Here is a 27,945-nt window from a genome sequence, read left to right as displayed (position 1 = left end):
GACCCTGAGCCCCAGGTTTAGATCACCTCCGGAGACTTGAAAAGGAAACTCCTCTCTGTGGACAAGAGAGTGGTGATGTTTCATGTTTATCAAACACTTATCCTGTGCCAGACTGTGCATTAAGTGCTGGTACTCATCACCCACATTTTCTCTTTTCATCCTCCTACCAAATATTGGTATATCCCCATTTTACAGATGAGGATGTGGAGGCTTGTAGAGGTAAAATGACTTAAGGTCACAGGTGAGCAAATGGCAGGGTCAGGCCTTGAACCCCTGGGCCACCAACTACAGATTAAAAGATTATGCAGGTACAATATACACACAGTAATATGTACACATCAGAAGTATACACCTAGATCAAGAAACAGGATTTCCCTGGGTCTTGCTGCTCCCAGCCACATCTCCCTTGGAGCCAGTGGGTAGTTCCTGTTGGCAGTGCCTTCCACAGACAATGCCACATTGTAGTTACTTTTTATTTGGTGCAAAAACATTAATTTATTTTTATCTTTGTACAAAAAGCTGTAGGGAGTAAGCTGGCAAATACTCTGCTGTGGGCTGGTAATTTGTGACTCCTGTCTTCAACACTACTGTAAAAACAATTACATGCTTTTAAATTAACCCCGTGGTTAATTAACCATAACCTGACTTCTAATAGCATACCCCTTATTTTTAAATGAGCATTTATTGACACATAATGGAAAGGTGCACAAATCTTAAGCTGCTTGAGCTTGATCAACACCCAGAGGAGCAGCGGGCGAGTATTTTGCTTAAAGTTACACAGCCAATCGGTGGGAGGCCAGGGCTGGACCCCAGGTGGCCTAAGACCATGCCTGGTGACAGAGAAGCAGTTGGGGATTTCGGCGGGTACTCTGCCCCTATCTTTGCCCCCATTCTCTTTCACTTCCTGTTGGTGAATCCCTGTGAGCCCCTCAGCTGCCCTGCCTCCTGAGAGGAGCTCACAGCATCCTGCAGGTCTGTGGGCTAAAGCCAGGGAGATGCTCACGTTTGCACTCTGTGTACCAGGATAGGAGGCATGTTAGCGCTTGTAGCATCTGTTCCCAGCAAAGTCCCTGTGGCTGGAATTCTAATCCTGTGGCAAGAAGAAAATTTCCTAAAGAAGGAGGGAAACCAAGATTTCCCATGTGCATACTGAGAGCATGGCCAGCCAATTAGTGCCTTCTTCCTTGTGTTTGCAGTAAGGAAACGGGGCTCTGAGAACTTGCCCAACTCCCCCAGCAGGGATTGAAACCTGGTTCCATCTAGTCTGGTGGGTCCACCCACCTAGGTAAACTATCACATTCCTCAGCTCCGGAGTTTTCATTCCTGCCCTGTCCTTGGTCCTCAAGTGAGGTCTTTGTTAGGGAGGTAAGATGAGTCGCCATGGTGAGTAATGACCTCCAAGGGGTTGCTCTGATTTCATCAGGGAGGTGGCTGTACAGAAACAAAGATCAGACTTCTAGTCCGACCCTGCCTTTCACTCACTTTCCCTCTCGGGCCCCCATGGCCTCATCTGGGAAACCCAGGTGTTAGAAATAAGATAACCTCTGTGTAGAGTTGCCAGATTTAGCAAATAAAAATACAGGATGCTCATTTGAGTTTGAATTGCAGATAAATGATGACTAACTTTCGGTATGAGTATGTTCCATGCAATAATTGGGCGTCCTGTATTTTATCTGACAATCTTTTATCTACAGCCACTTCCAGCTCTAGATTTTGTGATTCGCCCCAGGAAAGTTTATGTCACACTCTAGGCACCAACATTTATGATCCACAAAAGTAGTAACTGAAGGGAACCGGCAGACCTTAAGGCTAGAATTCTAAGGACAGGGTCCTTCCAGTGGTTCTTGTGTCTTTAGCAGGCAGTGCTACATCTTAATCACTTTTTACGTTGTGCAAAGAACACATTAGTGTATTTTTCTCTTTGCACTGAAAACCCGTAGGCAGTGAGCTGGCAAGTACTTACTGCTGTGGGCTGGTAGTTTATGGCTCCTATCTTCAAGGCTGCTGTAAAAATAATAACAGACAACATGGCCAAGTGTGTCCTTCCCCCTGGAGATGTTCATGGTTTTAGAGAGGGCTCTGTGGTGTCCAAAGCAGCAGATATTCATCTATCTCACCACAGCTCAGAGGAGGGGCAGACCCCTGCAGGAGGAAGTTAAGTTTTTGTCATTTTCTGTCTCTGTCACCAGAGAGGATCCTGTCATCGCCATTTGTCGGTAGAGAGATTTTTATGCCCGGGTGCAAGAAAGAACCTGTTCTACTTCAAGCTGTTGTGCAAATAATTAACAATCTGATATTTTGAAGGGAGCATAAACAGCCCAATTCAATATGAAAGGGAGGTTTTTCACACTCCTGCAAATGCGTGAGAGGGAACATTTATACTTAAACTAACAGTTCTCATGGACCTGACTGCTCTAGTACCATCTTGCCAAGTTAAGGGCCCCACCCATTAAATATTTATTTTCTAATTTCAGAACCGTGTATCTTTGTAACAAATTCAAACAATGAAGAACCGTAGCATACAGAATGATATAATACTGAAATGTGCAGCGAGAATGGCTTTTGAGCTTGCTAGCACTTGACCCCTCAGAGCTCCATTCCCTCATCCGTAAAATGGGGACTGAGATGATGTTTCTCTCTTAGGGTGTTGTTAGTGTTCAGTAAAGTCATTTCTATAATGAACTCTGCCCAGCACTTGGCCTCTTGAAAGCATTAGCTTGGTATCTGTCAGCTGTTATTGTCATGATGACTGTGAAGTTTAAGGTAAGAGTAGCCCCGCCATTTACAGGAAGGGCCCTCTCCATTAAAAGCATCTGTAGCCTTCGCTGGGTGCTGGCCCTCCGCCTGGCGGCCCTGATCACAAAGGGAGTGAGTAAGGCCCTTCCACACTCCCAAGTAAATCACCCCTGGGAGCGTAGTGCTTTCTCCTTATGTGACAGGCCACACCACAGATCGCCTTGGGGACCATATTGTGAGGTGGCTCCTAGGGGTCTTTTGATGCACTGCCCTCATAGGAGTATTTAGCAGTAATATTACAATAGTGACAGTGATGACGACAGGGACAACTGTCCCAGGTCCTGTCCTGGAAGCTGGGGGAAGGATGCCTGTTCTACAGATGAGGACGCTGAGCCCGGGGGACAGAACTTCAGCACCTCAGATGTAGAAAGGGAGGGATATGCCTCGCCTAAGGTCACACAGCTTCTCCACATGCCTGGTTCTTCCTTATTCCTCTCGGCCACTCCCGGGCCCACTGCCTTTGTTGTGTCCTTGTGGGGAGCAGAAGCACCGAGATGAGAGTTACAGCAAAGCGAGCAATGTGCATTGGGGGAAAAGTTGGGTTGTGTCAACTCTCCACTTGGGGATGTCAGAAATCTGAAATGGAATTGCTACACATAGGCATGACCCCACGATGTCATGTTTGCCTGACCCCGGTATAGCTTCTTATCCCCCAGTTTTCCCAGAATCCAACTGGGGCCACTCCTGGGTCCTCATTTTTTTGTTTTCTTCCTTTCGTCCTCCCTTCTCTGAGTGTTTTGAAAGAGATATTTTTAAAGTTACAAGACAGCTTTGGGGACAAAACCTATCAATTCAGGACAGCCCTTCTGGGACATGGTGCTCCTGGCACAGCATAACACAGAGCTTTGCCCAGGCCAGGGCCCTGGTCTCTGGAATGTACTTTCAGCCATATCAGAGATGTTCTAGGAAAACTGGATCTGATGCACAAAACCGCACCCTGTGTGCGGCTGCCCGGAGGCAGTGGCGTTGGGCACGGAGGAGACGTCACCTATCGAGTGCTCTGTCTCTGTCTGCTTCTCTTTCCTTCGTCAGCTTCTCTCAACATAGTTTGAAGCTTACAGAAAAGTTGCACGAACGCAGAGAGCCCCGTGTATTTTGCACCAGACACAAGCATTTAGCCACATCTGCTTTATCGGCTCCCTCTGTACATACCTGTGCATGTTATGATTTTCCAACTGAACTGTTTGAGTGAAGTTACAGAGACGATGACCTTGACCCCAAACACTTCAATGTGTGTTTCCTAAAAGCAAGGACCCTCTTACAGAACACAGTACAGGGATCAAATCAGGTACCGGAACATTGGCCCCATGCTGTCACCTGATAGACGGTTATCTTTCCTTTGACCGATTGAATCTTTCAGACACAAAAATGGGCGATGAACTCCCCGTTTCCCGGGTTCAGCAGCAGACGGCATCCGCCTGTCTCACTGTAGATCTGCCTTGCGCCCTGTACCCCTGCCGCCGTTGTTTTACTGGAGTATTTTACAGCAAAGTCCTGACATCGCTTCATCTGCGAGGACTTCAGAATTCAAACCCTGGGATGGCACGTGTTGTAAAAATCTCTTGGGTGGGCTGTGACCAGCACTTAGAGAGGAGAGGATGGACTATAAAACCGCGGTAGGCCGTGCACAGCACGTGTGAATGGCGGTGATGTTAGGCCTTCATTACAGTGGCCATGGTGGGTCCTGGGTTTTTTATTTGTTGATGATCAGGGCCACAGGACCCCTGGGCAGGAGAGGGAGAGAGACGAGGCGGACTGGGGAGAGAGATGGAGGTAAGGTCGGTGCCACCACCCACCTTGAAGCTCCCTGTTTGAAAGTGTAGAGTCCAAAGTGCTGGGCTTGAACCCTGGCCCTGCCACTGGCCATCCGTGGGACCTTGTACAAGTTAACTAACCTCTCTGTGCCTCAGTTTCCTCATCTGTGAAGTGGGGATAGGAACAGTCCCAACCTTATGGGGCCGTTGTGAGGATTAACTGATCGTGAATCTCTGTCGAGGGGCTCTGCCCAGTGTCGAGCACACAGCGAATGCTCAAGAAGGGTGCCCGCTGTTCCCACAGGCCAAGTCTTGGGCTTTCTCTTCCTCCAGCCCAAGCCCCTCCTCTTCCCCTCAGGAAGGATACACTTTCCTGCACATTAGAATCCTTTAGGGAGCTTTTAAAAATCCCTGTGCTGGGCCACACCCCAGGCCAATTACCCCAGAATCTCTGGAGTGGGCCCCAGGCATTGGTATTTTTAAAAAGCGTTTAGGCAATTCTGATGTGCAGGGAAGATGTGGTGCTTAGTGCTGCTCCATTGGTAACGAGCATCCCCTGAGTCTTTTCTAAATGCAGCTCCTGAACCTGCAGGTGGGGTGGGGCCTGAGCGTCTGCATCTCTCACAAGCCCCCGGTGGTATCCATGCTGCTGGTCCAGGCCTCACCCTGAGGAGCGGGGCCCTGGAGAAAAGGCCCCACTGGAGACCGCTTAGCCTCCCTTCTCTCCATCGCCATCCTACGTAATAATAGCAGCTGACACTTCTTGGCCTTATGCTCTGTGCCCGGCATAAAGCGAAGCCCTTTGACAGCCATCACCTCCCAGCGTTCAGTCCTCCCTGCTACTTGATGAGCCTGTGAGTACATCACTCCCATTTTAAAGATGAGGAAAGTAGAGTCTGGGATGGTTAAGGAACCTGCCTGCTGTCACCTGGCTCTTGCCCCGGACTGGAGAGCTACTGTTCCAGGGCCTGCTCCTAAGCGGGAAACGCTTCCTTTTCTACGTGGCTATCCTGAGTCTGTGCTCATCAGTGTCTGTCTCTCTCGCCCACCCTCTCTCAGTATCTTTCTGTCTCCTCTCTCCTCTCTCCCCTCCGCAGTCCATCTCCTAGTGCATGTCTCCAGTCCACCCCACAAATCCAAACTGGCCCATCCCGGGTCCCTCCATCTCCCAAGCCTGTGTGTCACCCAGACTTCCAGCTGCTGCTTCCTCCCACTGTCTTTGAAGTTCAGGCTTCACAATTTCTGGCCCAGAGCAGAGCTTCTCTGACCTTAACCAGCTCACGGATCCCAGGGGACCTTGTTAAAATACCGATTCTGGCTTAATGCATCTGGGTGGGCCCGAGATGCTGCATTGCTAACAAGCTCCCAGGGGTCCGGCACGTCCCGTGTAGGAAAGGCCTGGTAGACCCTGGTGTTTCCTAGCTGGCCCCAGGCCTGCACAGCCTCATAGGATGCAGACTTGCTGCACGGTACCTGAGAATGACCTCCAAACCCTGAAGCCCCCAAGGCTTAGCTCATCTTTGCCTCTCTACATCCTATCCTGCCACGACTTCCCACCCTCTGGTTCCTCCTGTGGACCACGCCCTTCTCTTCCTCTGGAACTTTGCACATTCTGTTTCCAGGGCCTCAAAGGCTGTTCCCTGCTTGGCCCTCTCCTGCCTGTTTTTAGGGACATGGCTGGGGCAGGAACCCTCCTTCGTCTTGCCGACTTCAGTCTGCTTCCCCTGGGCTCACCATGCCTCTGTCGGGGCTGGTTGGCTTGTCCTTCTCTCCCACTAGTCTGAACAACACAGGTGTGGTGCCCTGTTTGGCCTTGTGTCCACCTGTGTGGGATCCTCTTTGACATCAGATGCCAGGATGAGGAATGTGGGGGGGATGGGGCTGGGAGGTTGGGAGGTCTGACCCCAGGGGATGAGGGAGGCAGGGAGGGCGGGGAACATCCAAGAACGGTTGGCAAGCCAGAGCTTCCCCGTTAGTGTCACCTGCCTTAGATCCTAGCCTCCGTGCTGGAGAAGCAGACCATGGGTTGCAGAGCTCTGGGGCCCTGTGACACCCATGTCAGAGATCGGAGGGGCGCTTCTCGTGGCCACCCTCCACCTCTCCCCCTTATCAGCATGGCACACAGGGGGCTCCCTGTGGATAAAGAGGGTAAGCCCCCCGCCATCAGCCTCTCAAAGCCTTAGGGAGCCCTCCAAAGCGGAAACCAGAGCCTCTCCTTCCCAGGAAGGCCTGCAGAGCCATGAAGGCCCCTGTGGGGTGGGCTCCAGCTGGGGGCCAGGGCAGTCCCGGATTCAAACCTCAGCTCCACTCTCACGGTAAGCTGGGTAGCCTCGGGTAGGCACTGCTGCCTCTCGGAGCCTTGACTTCCACGTCTGTAAAATGGGGACAGTAATAGCTTCCCCTAGGGTTGCTGCGGAGGACTGAGTGTCAGGAGCACGCAGGTGCTTGAGCACTGTCAGCTGCTGCCTGTCTTTCGTTCATTGATAGGCCTAAGGCTGCATCACGTTGCAGGAAGATCGTGGGAACCCTGGTCGAGACTATTTTAATGCCCGTGAACTGGGGACTAGGAACCCCTTATGGCTTAATCTGCTAGATCTCCAAAGAACCAGCATTTTTAAAAGGGCGCTCATCACGGTGGGCTTTGGGGCACCCTCTTAGCCTAGCCTGAGGGTCTTCACATCTTGAAGTCATGTCCCTGGCTCCATCCCTCTGCCACAGGAAGGCCAGGTGGTGTGGGTGCCACATTGTCAGCCCCCGACCATGCCCTCACCTTCAGCTTTACCCGCTGACCTGACCGCAGCCAGCCTCCAGTATATTTAGCTTTGAGGCGCCTGAAAGTTTTTTCCGCCAGCACAGACTCAGCTTTGAGCAAATTCAGCCCAGATGTAGTCAGCAGGCGCCGCGACCTGGAGGCCGTGGTTTCTCTCTCCGCTGCTTCCTGTTGTGCACCCATCAGGGCCCCGGGGGTGGGGGCCTGGCCACACGTGGCCAATACAAACAAGCCTCTCCTTTCTCCGCAGGCCACAGAGGCGCCGACATGGGGCTTAAGCTGTCCTGTCTGAAAGGTAAGGTGGGCGGCTCTCCCCCACCAGCTCTTCTGTGGGTGGGTGCGGGGTGGGGACTGAGACAGAGGGGGGGACGGGGGAGGGAAGGAACGAGGCAGGAGCGGGTGTGAGGGTAGACCCGGAGACCCTGGTGTTGCTGCCCTGGAGAGGGAGGGCCAACCCCACTTAGGCAGCACTTGTACACAGTAGGCGCCCTATAAATGCTTACTCTGGCTCTGAGGGCTCCTCCTGGCCTTCCCTTTCCTTTGTTGAGTGACATAGGAAAGTCGCAGCACCGCTTGGGCCTCAGTTTCCCCCTCAGAAGGATTAATCCTGGACTGTGGGGGGTAAGGGAGTAAGAGGCCCTGGACATAGGTGCCAGGCACGCTCGGGGTGTTTGCTCTCTGCCCCGCCGGCCTCTTATCACCAAGATAGGAGGTCCAGCCTGGCGGGCCTGGGGAAGGCGGGCTGGGAGAGAGGAATGGCCAGCAGGGAGAAAGTTCTAGGACATAGAATCACTGAGGGGTGTTGCAAGTGTTGGCAGCGGCAGCCCAGACCTCTGTCCCGTGCTCTAGACCTTTCTGTCCAGCATCGGCCAGTGCCTCAAGGTCACCCAGATCAATATGGCCTACACGGAGACCTCCCCTCAAGGCCCATTATTTCGTGACGAATGCTCCCACCCCACATCTCCCCAGCCTGAAATTTGAGAGTTGCCCTGGATGGCCCTGGCTCTTCTCCTGGATGCTTGAGGCATGTCCCTGGCTCCATCCCTCTGCCACAGGAAGTCAGGAGGCATAGGAAGTTCGGGCCAGACTGAAGGACCACTCTTCAGGTCCCACAGCTGGGGTGAGTGAGCCCAGCAGAGCATCTGGTTGGTACAGCTCAAGGCTTACGCCTGCTCCTCACTGGGGCATAAGGGGGTGGAGCATCTTGATGGACAGCTTGTCCAGGACCACATGCATATTGGGAGCAGTGGTTTCCCTGGAGAATATCAGGGTGTCCATTGCAGAATAGGGATGGAGGATTGGAGGATCGTGCACAATCCACATCCTTCCGGGTCCAGGTCTCTCCGAGGCTCCAGGCTGACCCCGCACAGGAGCTGGAGGTGTTTGTGGAGGTCTCGAGGTTGGCTCCCAAGATGGAACCTTAGAGCTCCAGGACCCTCACCCTTAGCCTTCGCGGACAGCTTTCCCTGTGCCCTACACAGAGTAGGTGGTCAGGACAAGCTTTTTTTTTTTTTTTTTTTTTTTTTGTGGTAAACTGTAAGACATAACAAATATGCATAACGAGATTTACCATTAACTCTATTTAAGTGTACAGTTCTGCGGCATTAAAGACATTTACCATTGTTGTGCAGTCATCACCACCATCCATTCCCAGGGCTCCCTCATCTTCCCAAACTGAAACTGTCCCCATTCAGTTCTAACGCCTCATTCCCCTCCCCGAGCCCCTGGCAGCCACCATTCTACTTTCTGTCTCTGTGGAGTTGACCACTCTAGGGACCTCTCATAAGTGGAATCATACAGTATTTGTCTTTTTGCGGCTAGTTGATTTCACTCAGCACGATGTCCTCAAGGCCCACCCATGTCGTAGCATGTGTCAGTGCTTTATTCCTTTATATTTTATTTGTTTGTTTGTTTGTTTGTTTGTGCCTACAGCACCTGGTCTTCATAGGTGGTCTCCCATCCAAGTACTAACCAGGCCCGACCCTGCTTAGCTTCCGAGCTCAGACATTGGGCTTGTTCAGGGTGGCGTGGCCAGAGACCATGGACCATGGCTCCACTGGGGCGTGAACGCTTTACTCCTTTTTAAAGCTGAATAACATTCCATCATGTATGTAGACCACATTTTGTTTGTTCATCTGTTGATCAACACTTGTATTGCTTCCACATTTTGGCTCTTGTGTCAAGACATCTTTGAGAAATAAATCAAGTCCCTGGAGGAACCTCTGGGGCCACCTATCTATCTTTCAGCCCAAGGCTGGGCTGGTCAGCCTAGGAAGAGACCCAGGAACGGCATATGCTGCAAGTTCCTGGGAGGTTACCCACACACACCCACCCAGGGCCGAAAGCCCAGGCAGCCGGCTGAGTGCTCCTAGGGTTGAGAGCTTCTAAAAGGGCCTTCTTCCAGGCCTAGCCCCGGAGGAGCTAAGTGCTGGATGGGAACCTGCAGGACCAAGGTTTGCTCATACATTTTTCATTGCTGGCTCTCTGGGGCCAGCCCACTAGCCCAGGGCTGCCAGCCCTCCCCTCCACTTTGGCCAAAACAGACTTGAATGTGACTTGGGGTGAGGGGGGGGACAGGGCACAGAACCCCTCTCTCTGTACTTAACCAAGATAGCCCAGGCCTGCCAGTCCCGATGCCCCAACTCCCCAGACCTTCATCTGCGAGCCTTATTTTCACTTTCTCCGTAAGGGATATGTCACATTTGAGGAAACCTCAGCACACTGGGTACCTGCCCCGTAGCCCTGCAGCCCTCACAGCTGTCCATGTGTCTTCTCTTACCTGGCTCCTAGCAGGCGTGGTTTTACATGATTGTCAGTGCTGGCACGTGTAGTTCTGTGTGCTTTTCTTTCTTTCTTAGTCAATGTTTGGGTCTGTTTGGTGTCTTTCTCAAGGCAGTATCATTTTCATAGGTCTTCACTGCCTGTGTCAGAGTCTGTCAAGAGCTGGTCTTTGGGTTGTTTCCAACTTGTTGATTTTGTAGATAATGCCATTTTGGATATCTTTGCTTTCTGATTTTATAAATTATTATTTCTTTGGGATAAATTCTAGCAATCGGAATCCAGGTCAAATAATTAGGATAAATGGTGGGTTCTTATTGGGATCTTAGCCTGGGCAAGGCCCTTCTCTGCATCGGATGTGAGTGACTCATCTGTCCCTCCTCCCGCCTCGAGGTGGATGCTATTGTAATTCCCAGTTTCCAGGTGAGGAAGCCGAGGCACCGAGGGGCCCTGCAGTTTGCCTGGAGCCAGAGCCACAGGGCTGGTTCCCTTAAGTAATCTGAACCCAGGCAGGCTGGTCCCTGAGGTCTGGCTTCAGCCACCACCCCTGCAGCCTCTTCAGAGGAAAATATTTTAATTCAGCATTTAAAGTAGCCATTGTACCCAGCAACTTTATCCACATGAGCTCTTAAAGCTTTACATTAACGTTCTAAGATGATATTTAGTGTCCTAGGGCCGCTGTAACAAATAACAGAAACTTGGGCACTGTGCGAGGGGAGGCTTAAAACAACAGAAATGTGTTCTCTCTCAGTTCTGGAGACCAGAAGTTCTAGATCGAAGTGTCACAGGGCCATGCTCCCTCTGAAGTCACTTGGAGAGGATCCATCCTGCCTCTTCTGGCTCCTGGGGGCTCCAGGCGTTTCTTGGCTTGTGGCCCCATCAGCCCAGTGTCTTCTCCGTCTTTACATGGTATTCTCCCTGTGTCTCCGTGTCCTTCCTCTTATAAAGACACCAGTCTTTGGACTTAGAACCAGCCTTACATCCAAGATGATCTCACCACGGGATCCTTAGCTGTTTGCATCTGCAAAGACCTTATTTCCAAATAAGGCCACGTGCTGAGGTTCTGGGTAGACATGAACTTTGAATTTGGTGGGAACTCGTTCAACCCTGTGCAAGTCACTTCACCTCTGAGCCTCCTGTGTGAGGGACAGGAATGTGCTTCTCCTGACTGGCACTGCAGACTGGGCCCAAGGTCGTGAGGGAGAAACAGAGCTATGCCGAAATCCTTTTTGTTTCTGGTCGCAAAGGAGACTGGGCACAACAACGTGCTTGAAGCGGGGTCTTTCTGCTCCAGGGCCTGGCCATAGCAGCTGTGACATGTGGGAACGTCCCACTGTCCAGGAGCACCTCCCTCCCTCATGCCCTTTTGTTTACGGGCTGCCACATGCTGGGAGGGCGTCCCTGTGAGCATGGCGCTGCCCCCTAAATGTTTGCCCTCCATTCGCTCATTTCATCCTCACTACAGCTGGACGGCGAAGGTAACTTTACAGACGAGGAGACTGAGGCACAGAGGAGCTCTTGATGGCACAAGGTCAACAGCTGGTCAGGAGGGGGGGTGGTTTCCCTGGTTTGTAAGAACCGTTTTCTCACGGTCAGCAGCAAGGTGGGCCTTCTCAAGAAACAGCATGGTGGAGCCTAGTGGTTCTTAGTGTGGTCCCCAGACTTGCACCCTGAGCATCACCTGGGAAGAAGGCAGGCGTGTGAATTCTCAGGGCCCACCCGAACCTGCAAGTCAGAAGCTCTGGGGGTTGTTAACAAATCATAGGCTGGTTCCGGTACAGGCTCAAGCTTGAGACCCATCTGGGCTTTGGGACCTCTGACTGGTGAAGTGGCCCTGAGGTCAGAGAGATCCAAGGTCAAGTCCCAGTCTGCCCCTGACTAACTGCAACCTCATGCAGATCACTTCACCCGTCCAAGCCTCAGTTTCCCCACCTGTAAAATGGAGTGATGAGTGGGAACATCTCCTGGGCCAGGTTTCTAGGGACGTCTGAGATGAGCGCGAATGCTGGTGTCTAATGAGCAGGGTTTCCCGTCTACCCTGGCCCTTGCACCTCTCTGCGCTGGTGGCAGCTCCAGGTGTGTGGGGACCTGTGCAGGAGAAAGCTAAACTGGAGGTGCAGATTCCCCGCCGGGGCCATCTCCAGGGGATGGTGTGGTCTCTGGGGCTCCCTGGAGGACGCCAGCTCCTGAGGCAGGGCTGGCCTCAGCCAGCCGGCCTTCTGGGTGGCCTGGGGACAAACAGGAAAGAGCTAGAAGATAGAGACCTTGTCCTAGGTTGGTGGTTGGTTAATTTGTTTATAGACTTTATTTTTTATTGAAAAAATGCGGGTCGTGCAGAGCTCCCATATACCCCAGCCGCTTTCCCCTAGTTAACATCGTACATTCACGTGGGGCGTTCATCACAATTCCTGAATCGGCACAGGTGTGTCATTTGAACTCGAGTCCATAGTCTCTTCAGATTTCCTTTGTTTTTACTGAATGCCCTTGTTCTGTCCCAGGGTCCCACTTTGCATTTCGTTGTCACATCTCCCTAGACTCCTCTGGGCTGAGATGGTTTCTCAGAAGTTCCTTGTCTTTATGACATTTTTTGTGTCTCTGTGATACCATTTTGAGAAGGACTGGTCAGGCGTTTGGAAAGATGCCCCACTGTTGGGATTTGGCTGATGTTGGTGGGTTTTTAAAGTCTCTTATTGAGTGTGTGATAACGGTGATGGTGGGGACTGAGAAGGACACATATGGTCCCTCCCCCAGGCCACCTGGGCGTTGGGACCCCTGACTGCCCAGGCATTTCTCCTGGCTGTCTGCCTAGAGGCTCAGAGCCTCTCCCACTCTGCCTGTGACCCAGGCGAGGGGTGGTCGGGGGCCGGCAGCTATGATGCCCACTTTTCTTGGCCCAAGACCAGCCCCAGGTCACACTGAAAACCAGCCCCACCGTATTGCCCCTTGCTAGGACGAACGCTTAGTTCTAGCTTTTCCATAGCTGCCGTCCAGAGTTGGTCAGGATGGTTCATAGCACTGATGTTCATTGTGTCCCTACTAACTGCTGCATGCGGGGGCGGAAGCCGGCCTGGGATTCTGCCTCTGAAACAGCAGCCAAGCCTGAAAGAGCTGGTCCGGGGAAGTGTGTGGAGGCAGACGGGCTCCCGGGCAGCGGGAAGTGCATCGGGAGCCTCGTGTGTGTCAGCGTGTGTGTGTCTTGGAGGAATAGAAAGGGCAGCAGGTGGGCAAGGAGAGACCTGCAGCCAGCAGCCCAGTGGGGTACGTAGGGAGTTCAGGATTTATACCAATGGGGTTGGGAGCGCCACAGAAAGGGAGAAGATAAAAGGCATTTATTTGGCTAATACACTTTGAACAGTTTTCCGAATGAGTGAGGGCTTGATGTGTTTGAAGGGACAGTCACATGGTGGAAAATGGCCAAGGTCGATCTCTTAACATACTGAGCTTTAGAGATTCCATCTGTGAAATGGGCTGCGACTTCCTGTCCCTGGGGGTCCTGGGGGAGGTCGCTAACCTCTCTGGCAGTATCACTGCCAGGGCCGTCTGTCTGCTCTGCCCGCCGTGCACACTAGAAGAGCCTGGCACATGGCAGGTGTTCCCTTCCCATGGGAACATGGCGCCCAAACAGTGCTGTATTCCAGCAAACAGTTGTTTGGCAAACAGTTTTTAAGCACCTGCTGCATGCCTGGCACTGCGCAAGGACCAGGGACGTGGCCGTGAACATCACGAAGCTCCGTGGGAGAGACAGAAATGAATGCGTGAATACATAACCCAGATTGGTAGATTTTTCTGATGAAAGCTGTGAAGAGAAACAAAGTCGTACAATAGAAGGGCATGAAGTGGGCAAGGTCCTCTCTGTCACGGAGCCGGCTTCGTGCATGCAGGGAACAGTGTTCCAGGCAGCGGGAACAGCAGATGCAAAGGCCCTGAGGCAGGAATGAGTTTGGCGAGTGGATGTGCATTGAGGAAGCAAGTGTGGCAGGGATGGGGATGCCAAGCAGGAGGCCGTGGGGTCACGGGCAGGCGGGGCTGTGGACGCCGAGGTGCGGTAGCAAGAATTTTTTTTTTTCAAAGTCGTAGGAAGCACCACAATCATTTCAGATGAGGGTCTCATCTTTTGAACATCAGGGTCACTTTTGAGGCTTTCAAAAAGGCACGGGCCTAGCCCGGTCTGGGGAATCTGTTTGGTGTGGGCGGGTCCGGGGCCCTGATGTGTTTATGAAGCTTCATGCAGCCCAGGGTGAGAACCACTGTCTGAGTCCAGTGTCCTTGCTTTTCAGATGGGCCTGGGGTACAGACTGACTGTCCAAGGTGACAAGGGACAAGGTAGCTTGGCTGGGAACCCGGGTATGCAGGCTTTAATTCAGGGCTTTTTCTGGAAACTTCTGATCTCTGCCCAGGGGACGATGGTCGAGGTACTGGGAGACCCCCAGCCTGCCTGGAGGAGGAGTGGATAATCCAAACCTGTCTTAAAACGCAGAAGCAGATGGTGCTTAATTTGCTCCCCACACCCAGCACGCAGCCTCCTGGCTCACAGCAGGGACTTAGCCCTCCTTCTTATGCTAAACCTCCAGCACCTGCTATCTGCCAGAGGGAGGAAGGGATGGAGAGAGGGCCTCGAGTGTGGAAGTCAAATGTCACAGCGAGTGGGAGGAGATGCCGTCCGTAGCCACGCCTGAGTGGGACCCAGTGCTAGTTCGCAGCAGTAATCACACAGGGGACAGTTCCAGTCACCTTCGCCTCCCCTTGGGACAGTTCCAGTCACATTCGCCTGCCCCTTGCTCTCACAGTGCTATCGGGTCAGGAGCTGTGGCCGCCCTGCTCATTCCTGAAGCCTATACCCAGCCTTGGGTCTGCACACAGTAGGGACACAATCGACGTTTGCAGAACAGTCTGTTGTCTAACCCAGGTGTGGGGACCCTCCCAGGGCCTGTCTCTGGCTGGCTGGGGCAGCCGTGCTGTCACTCTCAGCCCAGGAGGGAGGTCAGTGCTCACCAGTCAGGTGTCACTCCGCCCTCCCATATGACGACTTGCTCGTCATCTCTGGCGTACAGATGAGGAAACTGAGTCATCAGGCTGTAAAACTTCCTGCCCAAGATCACACAGCTGGAATGTGGCCAAGTTGGGGCCCCAAGAACCTCGGGAATGGGACTGGCCTCCCAGACGCGTGCCCTGCGCCCGCCCCTACCTCTTCTTGCCTGGCAAGTTCCTCTGAGCCTGGCATGGACAAAGTGCTCTGGAGGTATTTGTGGAATGAATGAAGGATGAAGGGTGAGCCTCTGGGGAGGCGGGTGCTGGGACTCGTCTGGTTCTGGCTGCCCATGGCGGGGCCTCCCTCACTTCGTGCTGCTCCCAAGTACGGGTTCTGCTAACCCAGTAGTCGACTGGCTGGGAGGCTAAGCAGCCCGGTTCTCCTGGGCCCAGGGAGGCTTCAGACACCGGGGAAGGGGTACAGACGTGACTCTCAGCCAGTGCCGCAAGCCCTGCGCCCATGTCCACCTCTGACCTCCTCCCCGCCCTGCCCCATCCAGCAGGCCCAAACCTCTTGTGACTTGGCCGAAGCTCTTCAACTCCCTGAATTGGTGCTTTTTGTTTTTAACTATAAAATGGGCCTGGTGAGCCTGTGCCTGGGGCGGGGCTCTTGTTGGGATGGAACGAGGTAGGCACATCAGGAGCTGAGAATGGGGCCTGGAAATTGATGGGTTCGCAGAAATCGCCACTGTTATGGCCATCGTTGTTGCTACAATGTGCCCTTACTCTCTCTGCCCTTCCCAAGCGTCTTTGAAATTTGATTGATGAGTATGGCTAGGCCTCCCATGGCAGACCAGATGTGATCCTGGTACCTGCCCTGAGAGGTTACTGATTTGGTCAGGAGTCCAGCACCCAAACTGATAACTGTCCTTGACCTGTCCCAGGTGACAGGATGGACCCGTGGCCTCCACGCCTAACATGGGCGGTGGGAAGCCAGGCGCCAAGGGTGAGTTGGGCTTCCAAGCATTGCAGGTAGGCCTCCGCTGTCCCACGAGCCCTCAGTGGGACAACCCCTGCAGAGTTGTCCCAGACAGGGGCAGAAGGGCTGTCCCCAGAGGGGGCATGGCCTTGGGCAGGGGCAAGACTAGGGCAGGAGGAGTGAGGCACGTGCCTGGCCCTGGCATGTCTTTGGCTAATTGCCCCTTTAACAGTAATAATAACAGTCCTAATGATGTGGCTCCTCTGAGCACCCGCTAAGGGCCGGGCTGCCCCAGACACGTCCGCTTGATGTCATGTGTCCTTATGAGAACTTTGCGGGTTATAAGTCATGATCCAGGGCAAAAGTTCAGATATTCTGGCAAGGGGCCAACCAAGTGTAGCCCCCTATAACTTAGCCCCTTTGTGGCTAAGGAAATAGGCTCAGAGGGAATGAAAAACTCAGTCCACACAGCTGGCGAAGGGCGGGCTGGGAATTCCAGCCCCTCCGGCTCAGGCCATTCTGCAGCCCCTTCGCTTAGCTCCCGCCAAGCCGGTGTGCGGTGGGGCCACCCCAGGACAGCAGGTGCAGCCGCCCTGGGGCAGCACTCTGAAATGCTGAGCACTCGTCGAGATTAGCAACGGCTATGACTGGGTACCCCCCAACCAGTGGAGTCGACAGATTTAGGAAGGAAAAAAACCATGAAATAGGATGCCCAATTACATTGGAATTTCAGATAAACAAGAAATAATTGTCCAGTATAAGTATGTCCTAGATATTGCCTGGCACACACTTTTTAGTATACTAAAAAAAAAAAAAATTGTCCTGAATTTTATCTGACAACCCTACCCCCAGGGCACACTCACAGTGTCTGTAGACATTTTTTTGTTGTCACAACTGGAAGTCATTACAGCATCTAGAGACCAGAGATGCTTCTAAACACCCTACAATGCACAGGACGCCCCCACCACAATGCTCTAGCCCCAAACATCAGCAGAGAGGAACTCTGAGCTGCATCAAGCATTTCCCATGGGCCAGGTGGGTGCCAAGCACTTTGCTTGTTTTCTTTGACTTCAGTTCTCACAGTGATCCTCGTGTGTCCCTTTTAGAGATGAGTAGCCTGAGGGCCAGGAGGAGAGGCCACTTACCCGTGACTACCGCACTGCTGTCTGATCCGAGCCCACCACACTGCTCTCCCCCTCTGTAGCTGAGACCCCAGGAAGCCTTCCCGGAAGCACTGAGGCTCAGAGGAGAGTAGGGGCTGTCATCCGGACCCGGGAACAGGTGGTGGGAGGGAGCGAAGGCCAGAGTTCCCACCCAGCGGGAAGGCCGATGCCTGGCAGCCGGGGAGGTGCGCACGTTCCCCCACCTTGCTGCGCCGGAGCCTCTCTGGCTCCTGCCAGGTTTTCTCTCCAGCAGCTCATCCCTGACGCAAGCCGGAGCTTTTTCCTTAATTAAAAAGAGATTTAAAACATCCACTGCCATCTCCATTGGGCTCAGCTGCCTCGAGAAGGTAAAACCGCTGCCCTGCCCTGGACTCAACCATAATAATGCAAGGCTTTCCCCTTAATTGGAATTAAAAAAAAAAAAAGATTAAGTGCATCTGAAACCCTCAGAGGCATTTGTCGGTTTGTTTTTTGAAAGACCTGCACCAAATCCAGACATCCGGTCATCTCTAAGGAATTAGTGCTGGCCCCAGTGTCCTGTGTCTTTGCCCCAGGGCCTTTGTGCATGCTGTGGCCAACCCAGTGCCCTCTCCTCCATCTCTCTTGCCACCGTCGATTGGCCCCTCCCGGAAGGCCTTTTCTGATTCCACGTCTCCTGCCATCCTGCTGCTCGCACCGATCATCCTCTCCTTGCTCCTCTCACCGAGCCAGGCTCAGTCAGCATCAAATCCCCTGTGACCCTGGGCCTGGTCCCTGACTTCTCTGTGCCTCTTCCTGGAAGGTGGGCTTCTCACGCTGTCAGCCTCATTGGGAGGAAGAACGGCGAATTCCCACGAGGTGCTCACACAGCCCTGGCCTCCTGGGAGCACCGTTATTACAGCTCAGTAGCCTGGGCACCCTTAAATCTTTAGGGCCCTAATTCTGCAGCTGAGACCTAGAGGTGGGAGAAAGCAAAGTGGGGGGGGGGGGAGGAGAGAAACATCTATTGATACTTTTATCCCCTGCTGTGTTCCCAGGAATAATACTTAGCACATAGTAGGTGCACAAGAAATGCCTGTTGACTGAGCACCCCCCCAAGCCAGGCTCTGTGCTAGGGGGAAGGGAGCAGCAGCCTCACTATACGTGAGAAAGCCAGGGCCCAGCGAGGCAGAGTCACCGCTGGGAAGCGGGAGAACTGAAAATCAGACTCCGTTTTTCCTCCTTCCTGATCCCATGGCCATTCCAATCCAATAAGGAAAAGTGGAGTGTCAAGTTGGAACCAGGAATATTTTATCATTCACTCCACAAACAACATTTAGCCCCCATTCTAGCCGTGCCACCGCAAGGACAGGACAAGGTCCCCAACCTGTGCTCAGGTGGTGGCACCCAGGAGGTGCTCAGTATTGGCCGAATCAAGTGCTAAAGCTGGAACCTCATGCCGTGACTGGCAGCTTATGTTGGTCTAGTGTGTGCTACAAGTCCAGCTCTGTGGTTTTCTTCCCTGCAAAATACACACAGTGATGGTCCCGGCACGGCAGGAGCGAGGACTTGAGTGTGGTTCTTAATCCTTTCAGTGTCCACTGGAAGTGAGGAAAGGAGGTCCAAAGAGGCGGAGCCACTGCCCACGCGCATTGAAGCCCAGGTGTACGTTCCGGCCTCCTGCTTCATTGTGGGTCTAGCAGGGCCACTGTATGTGCGGCAGTGTCTTGGGAAGAGTGGATGCCGTCCTAAGGACGGGCAGGGTCCCAGGCAGCATCTCAGAGCTAGCACCAGGGTGCCAGCCTGAGCGCTATTTTATAAAGAACCAGCAGAGGGCGCCCTCGATCTGTGATGCCTGCCGAAGGGGAGCATCTGCTCTTGGCGCCAGCCACTGTAGCCTCTGGGCGGTGGTCTGGGGTTGGCTGAGAGATGGCATAGGGAATGGTGCCCTGTCCCCGGGGACCTGGGGCATCCTGAATAGAGGATAGCTTTCCATGGATCAGGGCTTCTGAAAGATGAGAAGTGGGAGCTGATACCAGAAGGGGTAAGGTGGGGCACTAGGGCCTGGAGCCACCTGGTCTCCACTTATTTTGGGTCCTCGCTTCTCCAAGCATTGTTTTTTTTTTTATTTTTCATCTAGAGAATGGCCATGATCCTAGTATCCACTCTGAGGGATGGCATGAGGATTAATGCAGTAGTGAGAATGGGCTCAGCCCAGAGCCTGGCACAGGGAAACTTGAGAAGGGGTGGCTGGTTTCAGTGGCAGGAGGCTACAGTCCTCACTCCCCACCCCCAGAATTTCCCAGGCCCTGGCCAGGTGGCTTACATCGGTCATTTCTCCCACACTTGTCAACCACACGCTCCACACCAGGTATTTCATTCCTACAAGATTCGTATCTTGAGGAAACAGGCTCATAGAGTAAAGGCACATGTTCCTAGTCACCCTAGTTTGGGGGTTCCCAGCCCTGGCTGCCACACTCCCCTGGGAACTTTTAAAAGTCCTGATGGTAGAGCAGTGACATCAGTTTCCCCCTGGGAGTGGGGTCCCGAATCAGTATTTTTTAACTTCCCAAGCGAGTATCATTGGGCAGCCAACACAGCACGCCACTGCCCTGAGCTGGGAAGGAGCAGAGTCAGGGTGCAGACGTCCAGTCTGACCTGTCACAGCATCTCCCATTGCAGTCTGGGGAGTCTGGGGAGGTTGGGGTTTCGGTGGTCTGGCTTCCTCTGTCTGCAGGGCTCAGTCAGGGCTTTGAGGCACTGCCATTCCTCTCTGCCCTCTCCCTCCTTGGGGCCTTGCCCCCTGGAACCCCAGCCCAGCCCTTCTCAGGAAATGGGCTCTTAATGGCCCGAGGCAGGCACATAATTAACAAATAACAATTCTGGCGTTAGCACAAATGAGCTCCTTGTCTGGGGCAGAGCTGGCATTTGTTGTTAATCCCCAAAGTGGGCTTTATCTCCTGAGAGCTTTTCCCTCCTGCTCAGCCACCTCCGCTGGAGGCTGCACAGCCTGGGCATTGGAGAGGAGCTGGAGTCCCACCCTCCTCCCCTTCTCTCCCCTCCCTCTCTGCCTCCTCCCTCCCCCCTCCTCTCTGCCTTCAGCATCTCTGGAGGGCCCATTGAGTGACCTGATGCTTCCCGATTAAGAATGTGGCTTTGTCACCAAGCTCCCAGAACATGTTAAAATGCAAATCTGAGGCCCTGGGAGGAGTGTGGTTTTTCCTCATTAGCATTTTATTTTAGAACTTTGGAATATTCACCGAGGAAGGGGCCTCAGAGACTGAGCAGGAGGCTCCCTCCTGTCACAGATAACGATAATCAGAGCTTCCTTTTGTTGCACGCCCTCCATGAGACGCTTTTTATGGATGATTACAGAGACTCTAACAGGGATTGAGCACCCCCTGGGCCACACTGGCTGGGCAAAGTGCTTCATTTTATTCATTCCGTGGAGCCCGTTTGCCCTTCATCAAAAGCTGTTGCTGTCACTGCCCAATAGCAGCCAGGTTTGGGGTTTTGTTTTTGCTTTTGGCATTCAAGAGCCTCAGGTTCTCGAGGTTCTTTTATTGTGTATTATGACACCAGGCATATCCCTGATCCAAATTCACGGATGTTCTAGGGCAGGATTGGCAAACTACAGCCCTAGGGGCCAAATCTGGCTTGCCACCTGTTTTTATAAATAAAGTTTTATTGGAACTCAGACATGCTCATTCATTTACATATCTGTGGCTGCTTTCCAGTGACGATGGCAAAGTTGAGTAGTTGTAATAGAGACTGTATAGCCCCCAAAGTAAAAAATGTTTACTGTGTGGCTCTTTTCAGAAAGGTTGCCAGCTCCGTTATGTAGAATCGTGGTTATAAAAAGCCCCAGCTGATGGAGTCAGACATGCTTGTGTTTGGGTTCAGATCCTGGCTCCCCTAGACACTGCTATTCAACTCTGTAAATTCTTACTCTGTCTGGTCCTCAGTCCCCACATCTGTGAAATGGGGCCGATTACACATCACACCTCACGGAGTAGCCATGAAACCGAAGGAGAAAGTGCTCGTTGGGTACTCTGTGCCGTGCCTGGCACATGGCAAATGGTCGGTAAATGCCGACTAGTACTGGTGATATTGAGAGGGCCTCCTCCAAGTGACTTATTTGTTTTACATTTTGGGCGTCTGCATAAGTTCGCAGGAAGAGTTGATACAGGACAGGGCAAATTTCCTCTATGAGGGGCAGGGGGAGAGACCAAGCCCTGCGCAGAGAGAAGAGGAGGGCCCTTTGGTGGAGAGTGTAGAAAGAATTCAACACACAGCAAAGTTAAAATCAAAAGGAAAGTTTATTAGAAAAGGGATAATACTCCACAGACAGTGTGGTCTCTCAGAGGCAGAGAGAGGGAGGGACAGTGAGAGGGACCCTGAGTGTTGGGGAATTCAGTTTATGTAACATTCTTTAGTTCCTGTGAATTATAGTTTAAGAGAGTTTGTTAAGCCATTTCCTTTGATATGGACATACAGTGAGGAGGGGAAGAGTATGTAGTGTGTAAAAGTAAGAATACTAGAGTGAAAGGCCTGCCTGCAGTTCCCAGTCTTTAATCCATAGGTACCCCACGGTTTTAGCCATAGGGAATGATTGTCGGTACCTCTTTCCCTTCAAGGTGTGGGGAATGGGTTGCTAGCAATCCTAGAAGAGATCTTTGATCTGAAGGTGTCCTCCTGGCCTGGCTGCAGGACTGATCAGCATATTGCAGTCTCTGAATGTAGTTTGATTAACATTTTTAATTCTCTTCCCTCCTCCCTATATTAGAATGCCTCTGCTATATAAAGGAGTTTTCAAACTCATTGCTTTAAACCAAGTTGGTTTTGGCCTTGGTGGGTGCTCTTGAAGGACTCATAGTTTGATGGAGCTTCTTCATCTAGAACCGACCAGCCTGGTAGATTCAGGGAGTCATAGGGGCTCCCCAGGGAGGAAGCAGGATTGGGGTTCTGAGAACAGGCAAACTATGCTGCCAGTTATCTATTGCTGTGTAACAAAGTACCCCAAAACTTAGTGGCTTAAACATTTATTATCATACTTTCTATAAATTCAGGAATGACAGCTGGGAGGTTCTGGCTCTGACTATGGAGTTACATAGTCTCATCTTAAGGCATGGCTAGGCTGGAGGACCCCCCTTCCCAGGTGGCTCCCTCTCACAGCTGTTGGCTGGAGGCCTCAGTTCCTCACCACGTGGTCTCCACAGGCTGCTTGCATGGCAGCTGGCTTCCGCCAAACAGGAGAGTAAGGAGGAAGTTGTGTCTTTATGACCTCTCCTTAGACGCCATACTCCATCCTTTCAATCTTTTTCTATTCATTATAATTCATCCTATGTCCTTCCCACACTGAAGGGGGAGTTAGACTCTGTCTCTCAGGGACCTAGTTGAGAACTACCACCCTGGCCCACCAAAGGTCATTCGGGAGCACTGTCCCCTTGGTGCTCAGGATTAGCCTGAGGAGCAGCAGGAATAATAATCACCACATCACTCGGCTCCTGCTGTTGGCCAGGGGCTCAGACACTTGAACTAATGCAGTCCCAGTCTGGGGCTGTTTGGGGGCTGGGGGGGTGGGAAGGAACATAGACACGAGGATTTTAACAGCCAATTCAGTGGTGCCCGAAGTTGTTTTTCAGTTTACATTTAAAGCACTCCTACTTGCTGTGTCCCAGGAACTGTCCTAGGCTCAAGGGAAACAAATGGAGTGAGATAGTGTCCACCCTCCAGCTGCTCACAGTAAAGGGAGACCGAATTAAGAACGAATCATTTCAATACAGTGTGATCAGTGCTGGAAAGTTGATGGATGAATGAATGAGGGTAGGTGGACAAGGGAGGGAGGAATCAGATTTGCTGGGACATTTTTCCCCCAAGAAGAGCTGCTTCTATTGGGCTTTGAGGGATGAGTAGGAGCTCATCCTGGCAAAGGAAGAAGAACATTCCGGGCAGGGGGAATAGCCTATGCAAAGGCATGCAGAGGCTGGGAAGCCCAGTGTATGTGGGGAACTGTGAGCAGCTTGAGGGGTGTAGACAGATGGCAGGAAATGAGGCTGCAGGTAGTTCGGGCCAGATTGTGAAGGCTGAAAGCTGGGCTAAGAGGCTGACTTTAATTTATGATCAGCGTACCCCAATATGTACGTTACGTACGGCTCATGGTTCTGTGAGATGTTAACAGCCTCTAAGGTTATTTAAGTTCAGGAAGTCCAAGGTTAAGCACAGTTAATGCAGCTTTCTTACTGCAGGACTTCTCAATTCTCAGAGCTTTTAATTCTCTAACAAGCACAGGAATCTCCAAGAGAGGGATAGAAGAGATGGAATTCAGTCAACATTCAAATGTGTGGGATTCTCAAACTCATTTGATCATGGAATACCTTTCCTGAGAGAACCTCAGGAGGCCAGAGTTGGGAAATGCTGCTTGTAGATAATTGTCAAGAACTAGCAAGTATTCTAAGTAGGTATGTGTATGATCAAATTTGCAGTGTCTGGCTGCTGTTTGGAGGACAGACTACAGAGGGAGAAGGCAGGAGGCGAAGGGACTAGTTAGGAGCCTGAGGAGGGAGAAGGAAGGGTGTCGGATATTAAGGGGGTGTCATCTGCGGGCTCGGCGGTTGATTAAGTTGGCTGGAAGTCAAAGGGTGAGGAGGAACGGGAACTGTGGCCGGCGCTCTGGTTCCTGGTGAACTGTGATGCCATCGACTCAGACAGGAAGAATGGAGGAAAGGGCTTTGTGGTGTGAATGGTGCTGGTACTTAGTTATAAATCTATAACGAGCTTGGCCGAATTGCCTGTACTTAATTAATGGGAGAAGTTGGACAACGATTTCAACACCTTAGCAGACGTGGACAAATTCCTTGAAAAACACAACTTACCCAAACTGTCACAAGATGGACACAGAAAAGCTGACTAGCCCCATATCTATTAAAGAAACCAAATCTGTAATCAAAAGTCTTCGCACGAAGAAAATTCCAGGCCCCGTTTCTCTGGTGAATTCAGTCTAACATGTAAAGAAGAAACGACGTCGATCTTACACAAACTGCTTCAGAAAATCATGCACGGCTCCCACTCAGACAGGCCTGGGTTCCAGTTCGAGCTCTGTTGCTTTCATCCGTTCTGAGTCACGCCTTGAGTACCTACTGTGTCGGATACTATTCTAGCCACCGAAGTTACATTAGTGAACAAAGCAGACAAAACTCACTGTCTTTGCTGAGTTATGCAAGGTCAGGCAGGTCATGTAACAGTCCTGAGCCTCAGCTTCCTCATCTGTGAAGTGGGGACAGCAATGCCGTCTTTCCTGAGAGTTGTCAGGACTCACGGTGGTGGTCAGGGGAGGGGAGGGAGGGGAAGGGCAGGCAGCCAGCGGCGGGCAGTTCCCCAGCGGCCACTGATGCTTGTCTCTCTCATGTGTGTACGTGTGTGTTCCACGGCCTGCCCTCTCAGGCTTTAAAATGTGTGTCAGCAGCAGCAGCAGCCACGATGAGGCCCCCGTCCTGAGCGACAAGCACCTGGATGTGCCCAACATCATCATCACCCCCCCAACACCCACTGGCATGATGCTGTCAAGGGACTCCAGGCGGACAGGTGAGGCCACCCTGCCCTGCTACCAGGTCAGGTCAGGTCTGAGGGTTCTGGCTGGGGACAGCTAACAGGGTCCCCCTTCTGTGCTGCGGGTCTTTGCTCAAGTCCCCACTTCCCCTGGGTTTATTAAAAATTTGCCCTTGGATATTACTCTCCAGCGTGGGCCCCTCGCCGTGGCCAGCCTCAGCAAGATGTGGCATGTTAAGTAATTAGCTAGACAGCCCCTGCCGGCAGCTGAGCGAGTGATGGATGGGGCCGGGCAGGCTCACCAAGGTAACCGATGGACGTGCCTTCCCCTGCCAGCCGGGCGACTGGTGTGCCGTCGTGCTGGCTGCAGTGGTTCCGCTGGACAGGGCAGGCTTGGGAGCGCACCCGCGCCGGGCTGGGGCCGATCTCTGGGCCTTCTGGATGCAGCTTGCTGCAGGGGAGGGAGAGAAGGCAGAATCGTTCCCAGAGAGAGGGTGAGAGGGGGAGGCCGACACTGGTGCCCCCGTATGCCCCTCCACAGATACTGTTGGAGCTGGTGAGACAAACTGTTCATTTATTCATTGAGCAGATGTATTGAGCCAGACCTGTGCTGGATTCTGAGGCTGCTATTGTGAACGATAATAATTAACAATAGTAAGTAATGATTCTGATAGCAAGAATTGATTCCTCACAGTATCTCTGAGTTAAGGTCCCATTTTCATCCCCATTTTATGGATGAGTAAGCAGATTCAGAGCGGCCGAGACACTTGCCGTACAGCGGATGATTGGCAGAGCTGGGGTTCAGACCAGGCTGCATGATCTGGAGTTTACCTTGTGGACCCCTAGCCTAGATGCCCTCCTGGTGGCAGCGTCAGGCAGCCAAGCAGCCATCGAGATGTGACTCTTCCCCGGCTCACGTGAGGGACGCAGGCTGACAAGGCTGATGTGGAGCTCCTGGGAGTCTGCTGGGGGGTGCTTAGGCAGACTTTTCCAGATAGGCTGAGTTTGGATCTCAGCTTGCCCACCAGAGCATGTGACCTGGAGAAAGATGTTGGACTCTGGGCCAGGCCTATGCAGTTACTGGGGCCGGGTCATGCTAACAGGGGTTGTAATTGGTCTCATTCCTATTTTACCTTCCCAAGTGCCAGGCACCAGGCAAAATACTTTTCACAAATCTTATTTAATTCTCATTCCAACCCTATGGGCTGTAAGTATCGCCTTTATCCCTAGTTTCCAGCTGAAGAAACAAGTCCAGAGAGAGAGAGAGAGAGAGAGAGAGAGAGAGAGAGAGAGAGAGTGACCCATCCAGAATGCACACGGCAAGCTGGGAAAAGAAGCTGGCCTCCTGCTCCAGCGTCTGATCGGAGACATTGCTGGCAGCGGAGGCCCAGGTCCTTGGCTCTGCCATTATGCTCTCTTCCCTTTCTGAGCCTCAGTTTCCCCATCTGTGAAATGGTATCCTAACGGCCTTCCTTTCTCCCAGGGCCGTGTGAGCATAGGAGAGACTCAACGGCTACTCTACAGCAGTGGTCCCCAACATTTTTGGCACCAGGGACTGGTGCCCCTATGAGAATCTAATGCCTGATGATCTGAGGTGGAGCTGAGGCGGTGATGCTGGTGCTGGGGAGCGGCTGCAAATCCAGATGGAGCTTTGCTTGCTGGCCCGCCACTCACCTCCTGCTGTGCAGCCCAGTTTCTAACAGGCCAGGGCCGGTACCAGGCCGCAGCCCGAGGGTTGGGGACCGCTGCTCTACAAAGTCTGTGGGGTGAGAGCCTAGAGGCCCTGGGGTCCCTTCCTAGAGGGTCCCTTCCTAAGAGAGGTTTCTTTTAAGCTTAAGCAGCTTTAGGGAGGGTTTGTACAGAGGAAGGAGCGCATGGGCCCCCTCCTGTTATCTGGAGGCACAGCTCAGACCCGACCCTCTGATTTCCCCATTGGAAGAACAGAAGCAGAGGAGAGAGGGCACAAGCGTAGAGTCTGATAGCCCTGAATGTAGATCCTGGCTCTGCTACGCATCAGCATGTGACTTTGAGCAGGAAGCTCCACCTCTCTGAGCCTCGGTTTCTCCATCTGTAAAATGGAGACAATAATAGAGAGGTTGTGAAGGATTTGAGATGAGGAAGGTCAAAGGCTGATTTCTCACAGTGTGTTGTCGATATTCTCACCAGTGGAATTTAGGGCAGGGGGAAAGACCACCAGACCCGGGCGGCACTTCCTCCAGGCCTGAGGGCTCTGAGTGATGATCAGATACCCGGGGCTTCCCTAGGCAGTGAGGAATTGAACGAGAACCCCAGTCCTGCCCAGCCACTCCGATGACTTGGAGCAGGTCTCCCCCCTCTGAGCCTCAGTTTCCCATCTCTAGAATCGCCCAGCCCTGGGCTTGAGGAGGCTGAACCCAGGTGGGCCTAGTGGGGGCCACAATCCCAGGGGTCTCAGCCAGGACCCAGAAAGCTCGGCATTGAGTGGGGGCTGGGGGTGTATGGGAAATCTTGGGAGACCCCAGCATCATTAGGGTCCCCTCGCAGCATCTGTTGACACCATTGCCTGTATGTGGGGTGGGAAGCTCAGGGACGTGGTGCAAAGCAAGGAGCCTAGAGGCACCAGCCCTGGAGCTCTTGGGGAAAGGGAGCCTGGATGGGGCGGGGGTCCATCCAGATGATGGTCTCCCCTCTGTCTCCTAGTCTGGCTGGATGAGACGGGGTCGTGTCCAGAGGATGGAGAAATAGACCCTGAAGCCTGAGGAGGAAGCGCAAGTCGGAGATTTGTCTGCACCAGCGCCTGCTCTGGCCACCCCTCCTTCTATGTGTCCCCAGGGGGATGTAGCTGCCTGGAGCGGATGATGTGCTGAGTATGTGGGATGGGAACACAGAGTGATTCCGGCACTTGACCAGAAGAGGTGTGGCAGGATGAGCAAGGAGTCAGCCCAGCATGCTTCCAGAACACTGTTTCCCTGGCCCCACTGAGTGGACCGTACCTCTAATGCCTACACATTCTTGCTGACTCCAGGGCCATGCCGACGGCCATCAGAGTACCAGGGAGAGGCTTTCTTCTGGACAGACACAGTCCTGGCACCCTGGGCCATGCAGACGGTACCCAGGAGGGCAACACACACAGGAACTTCTTGCAAAGGAGTGGCTCCGTTTTTTACAAGTTGTTTTACAGATATCAAAACAGTTCAAAAAATGATTTATAATTTCTTTTTTGCATTATAAATAAAGATCCTCTGTAATGAA

At 52.6% G+C, this 27,945-nt stretch overlaps 1 protein-coding gene across 1 annotated transcript; it reads left to right on the top strand.

Annotated features, from left to right (window-relative positions):
* On the top strand, nt 1-27,945 carry CUNH16orf74 (chromosome unknown C16orf74 homolog). The gene is given in 6 exon segments (XM_016129417.2): nt 1-2,120; nt 2,122-2,154; nt 7,507-7,522; nt 7,580-7,615; nt 24,610-24,750; nt 27,394-27,945. Coding segments are annotated over 6 exon segments (423 nt in total). The 5' UTR covers nt 1-1,982; the 3' UTR covers nt 27,453-27,945.

Source organism: Rousettus aegyptiacus, unplaced genomic scaffold (genome assembly GCF_014176215.1).
Source record: "Rousettus aegyptiacus isolate mRouAeg1 unplaced genomic scaffold, mRouAeg1.p scaffold_m13_p_14, whole genome shotgun sequence".
Taxonomy (NCBI): Eukaryota; Metazoa; Chordata; class Mammalia; order Chiroptera; family Pteropodidae; genus Rousettus; species Rousettus aegyptiacus.
This window is presented reverse-complemented; position numbering and strand designations above follow the sequence as displayed.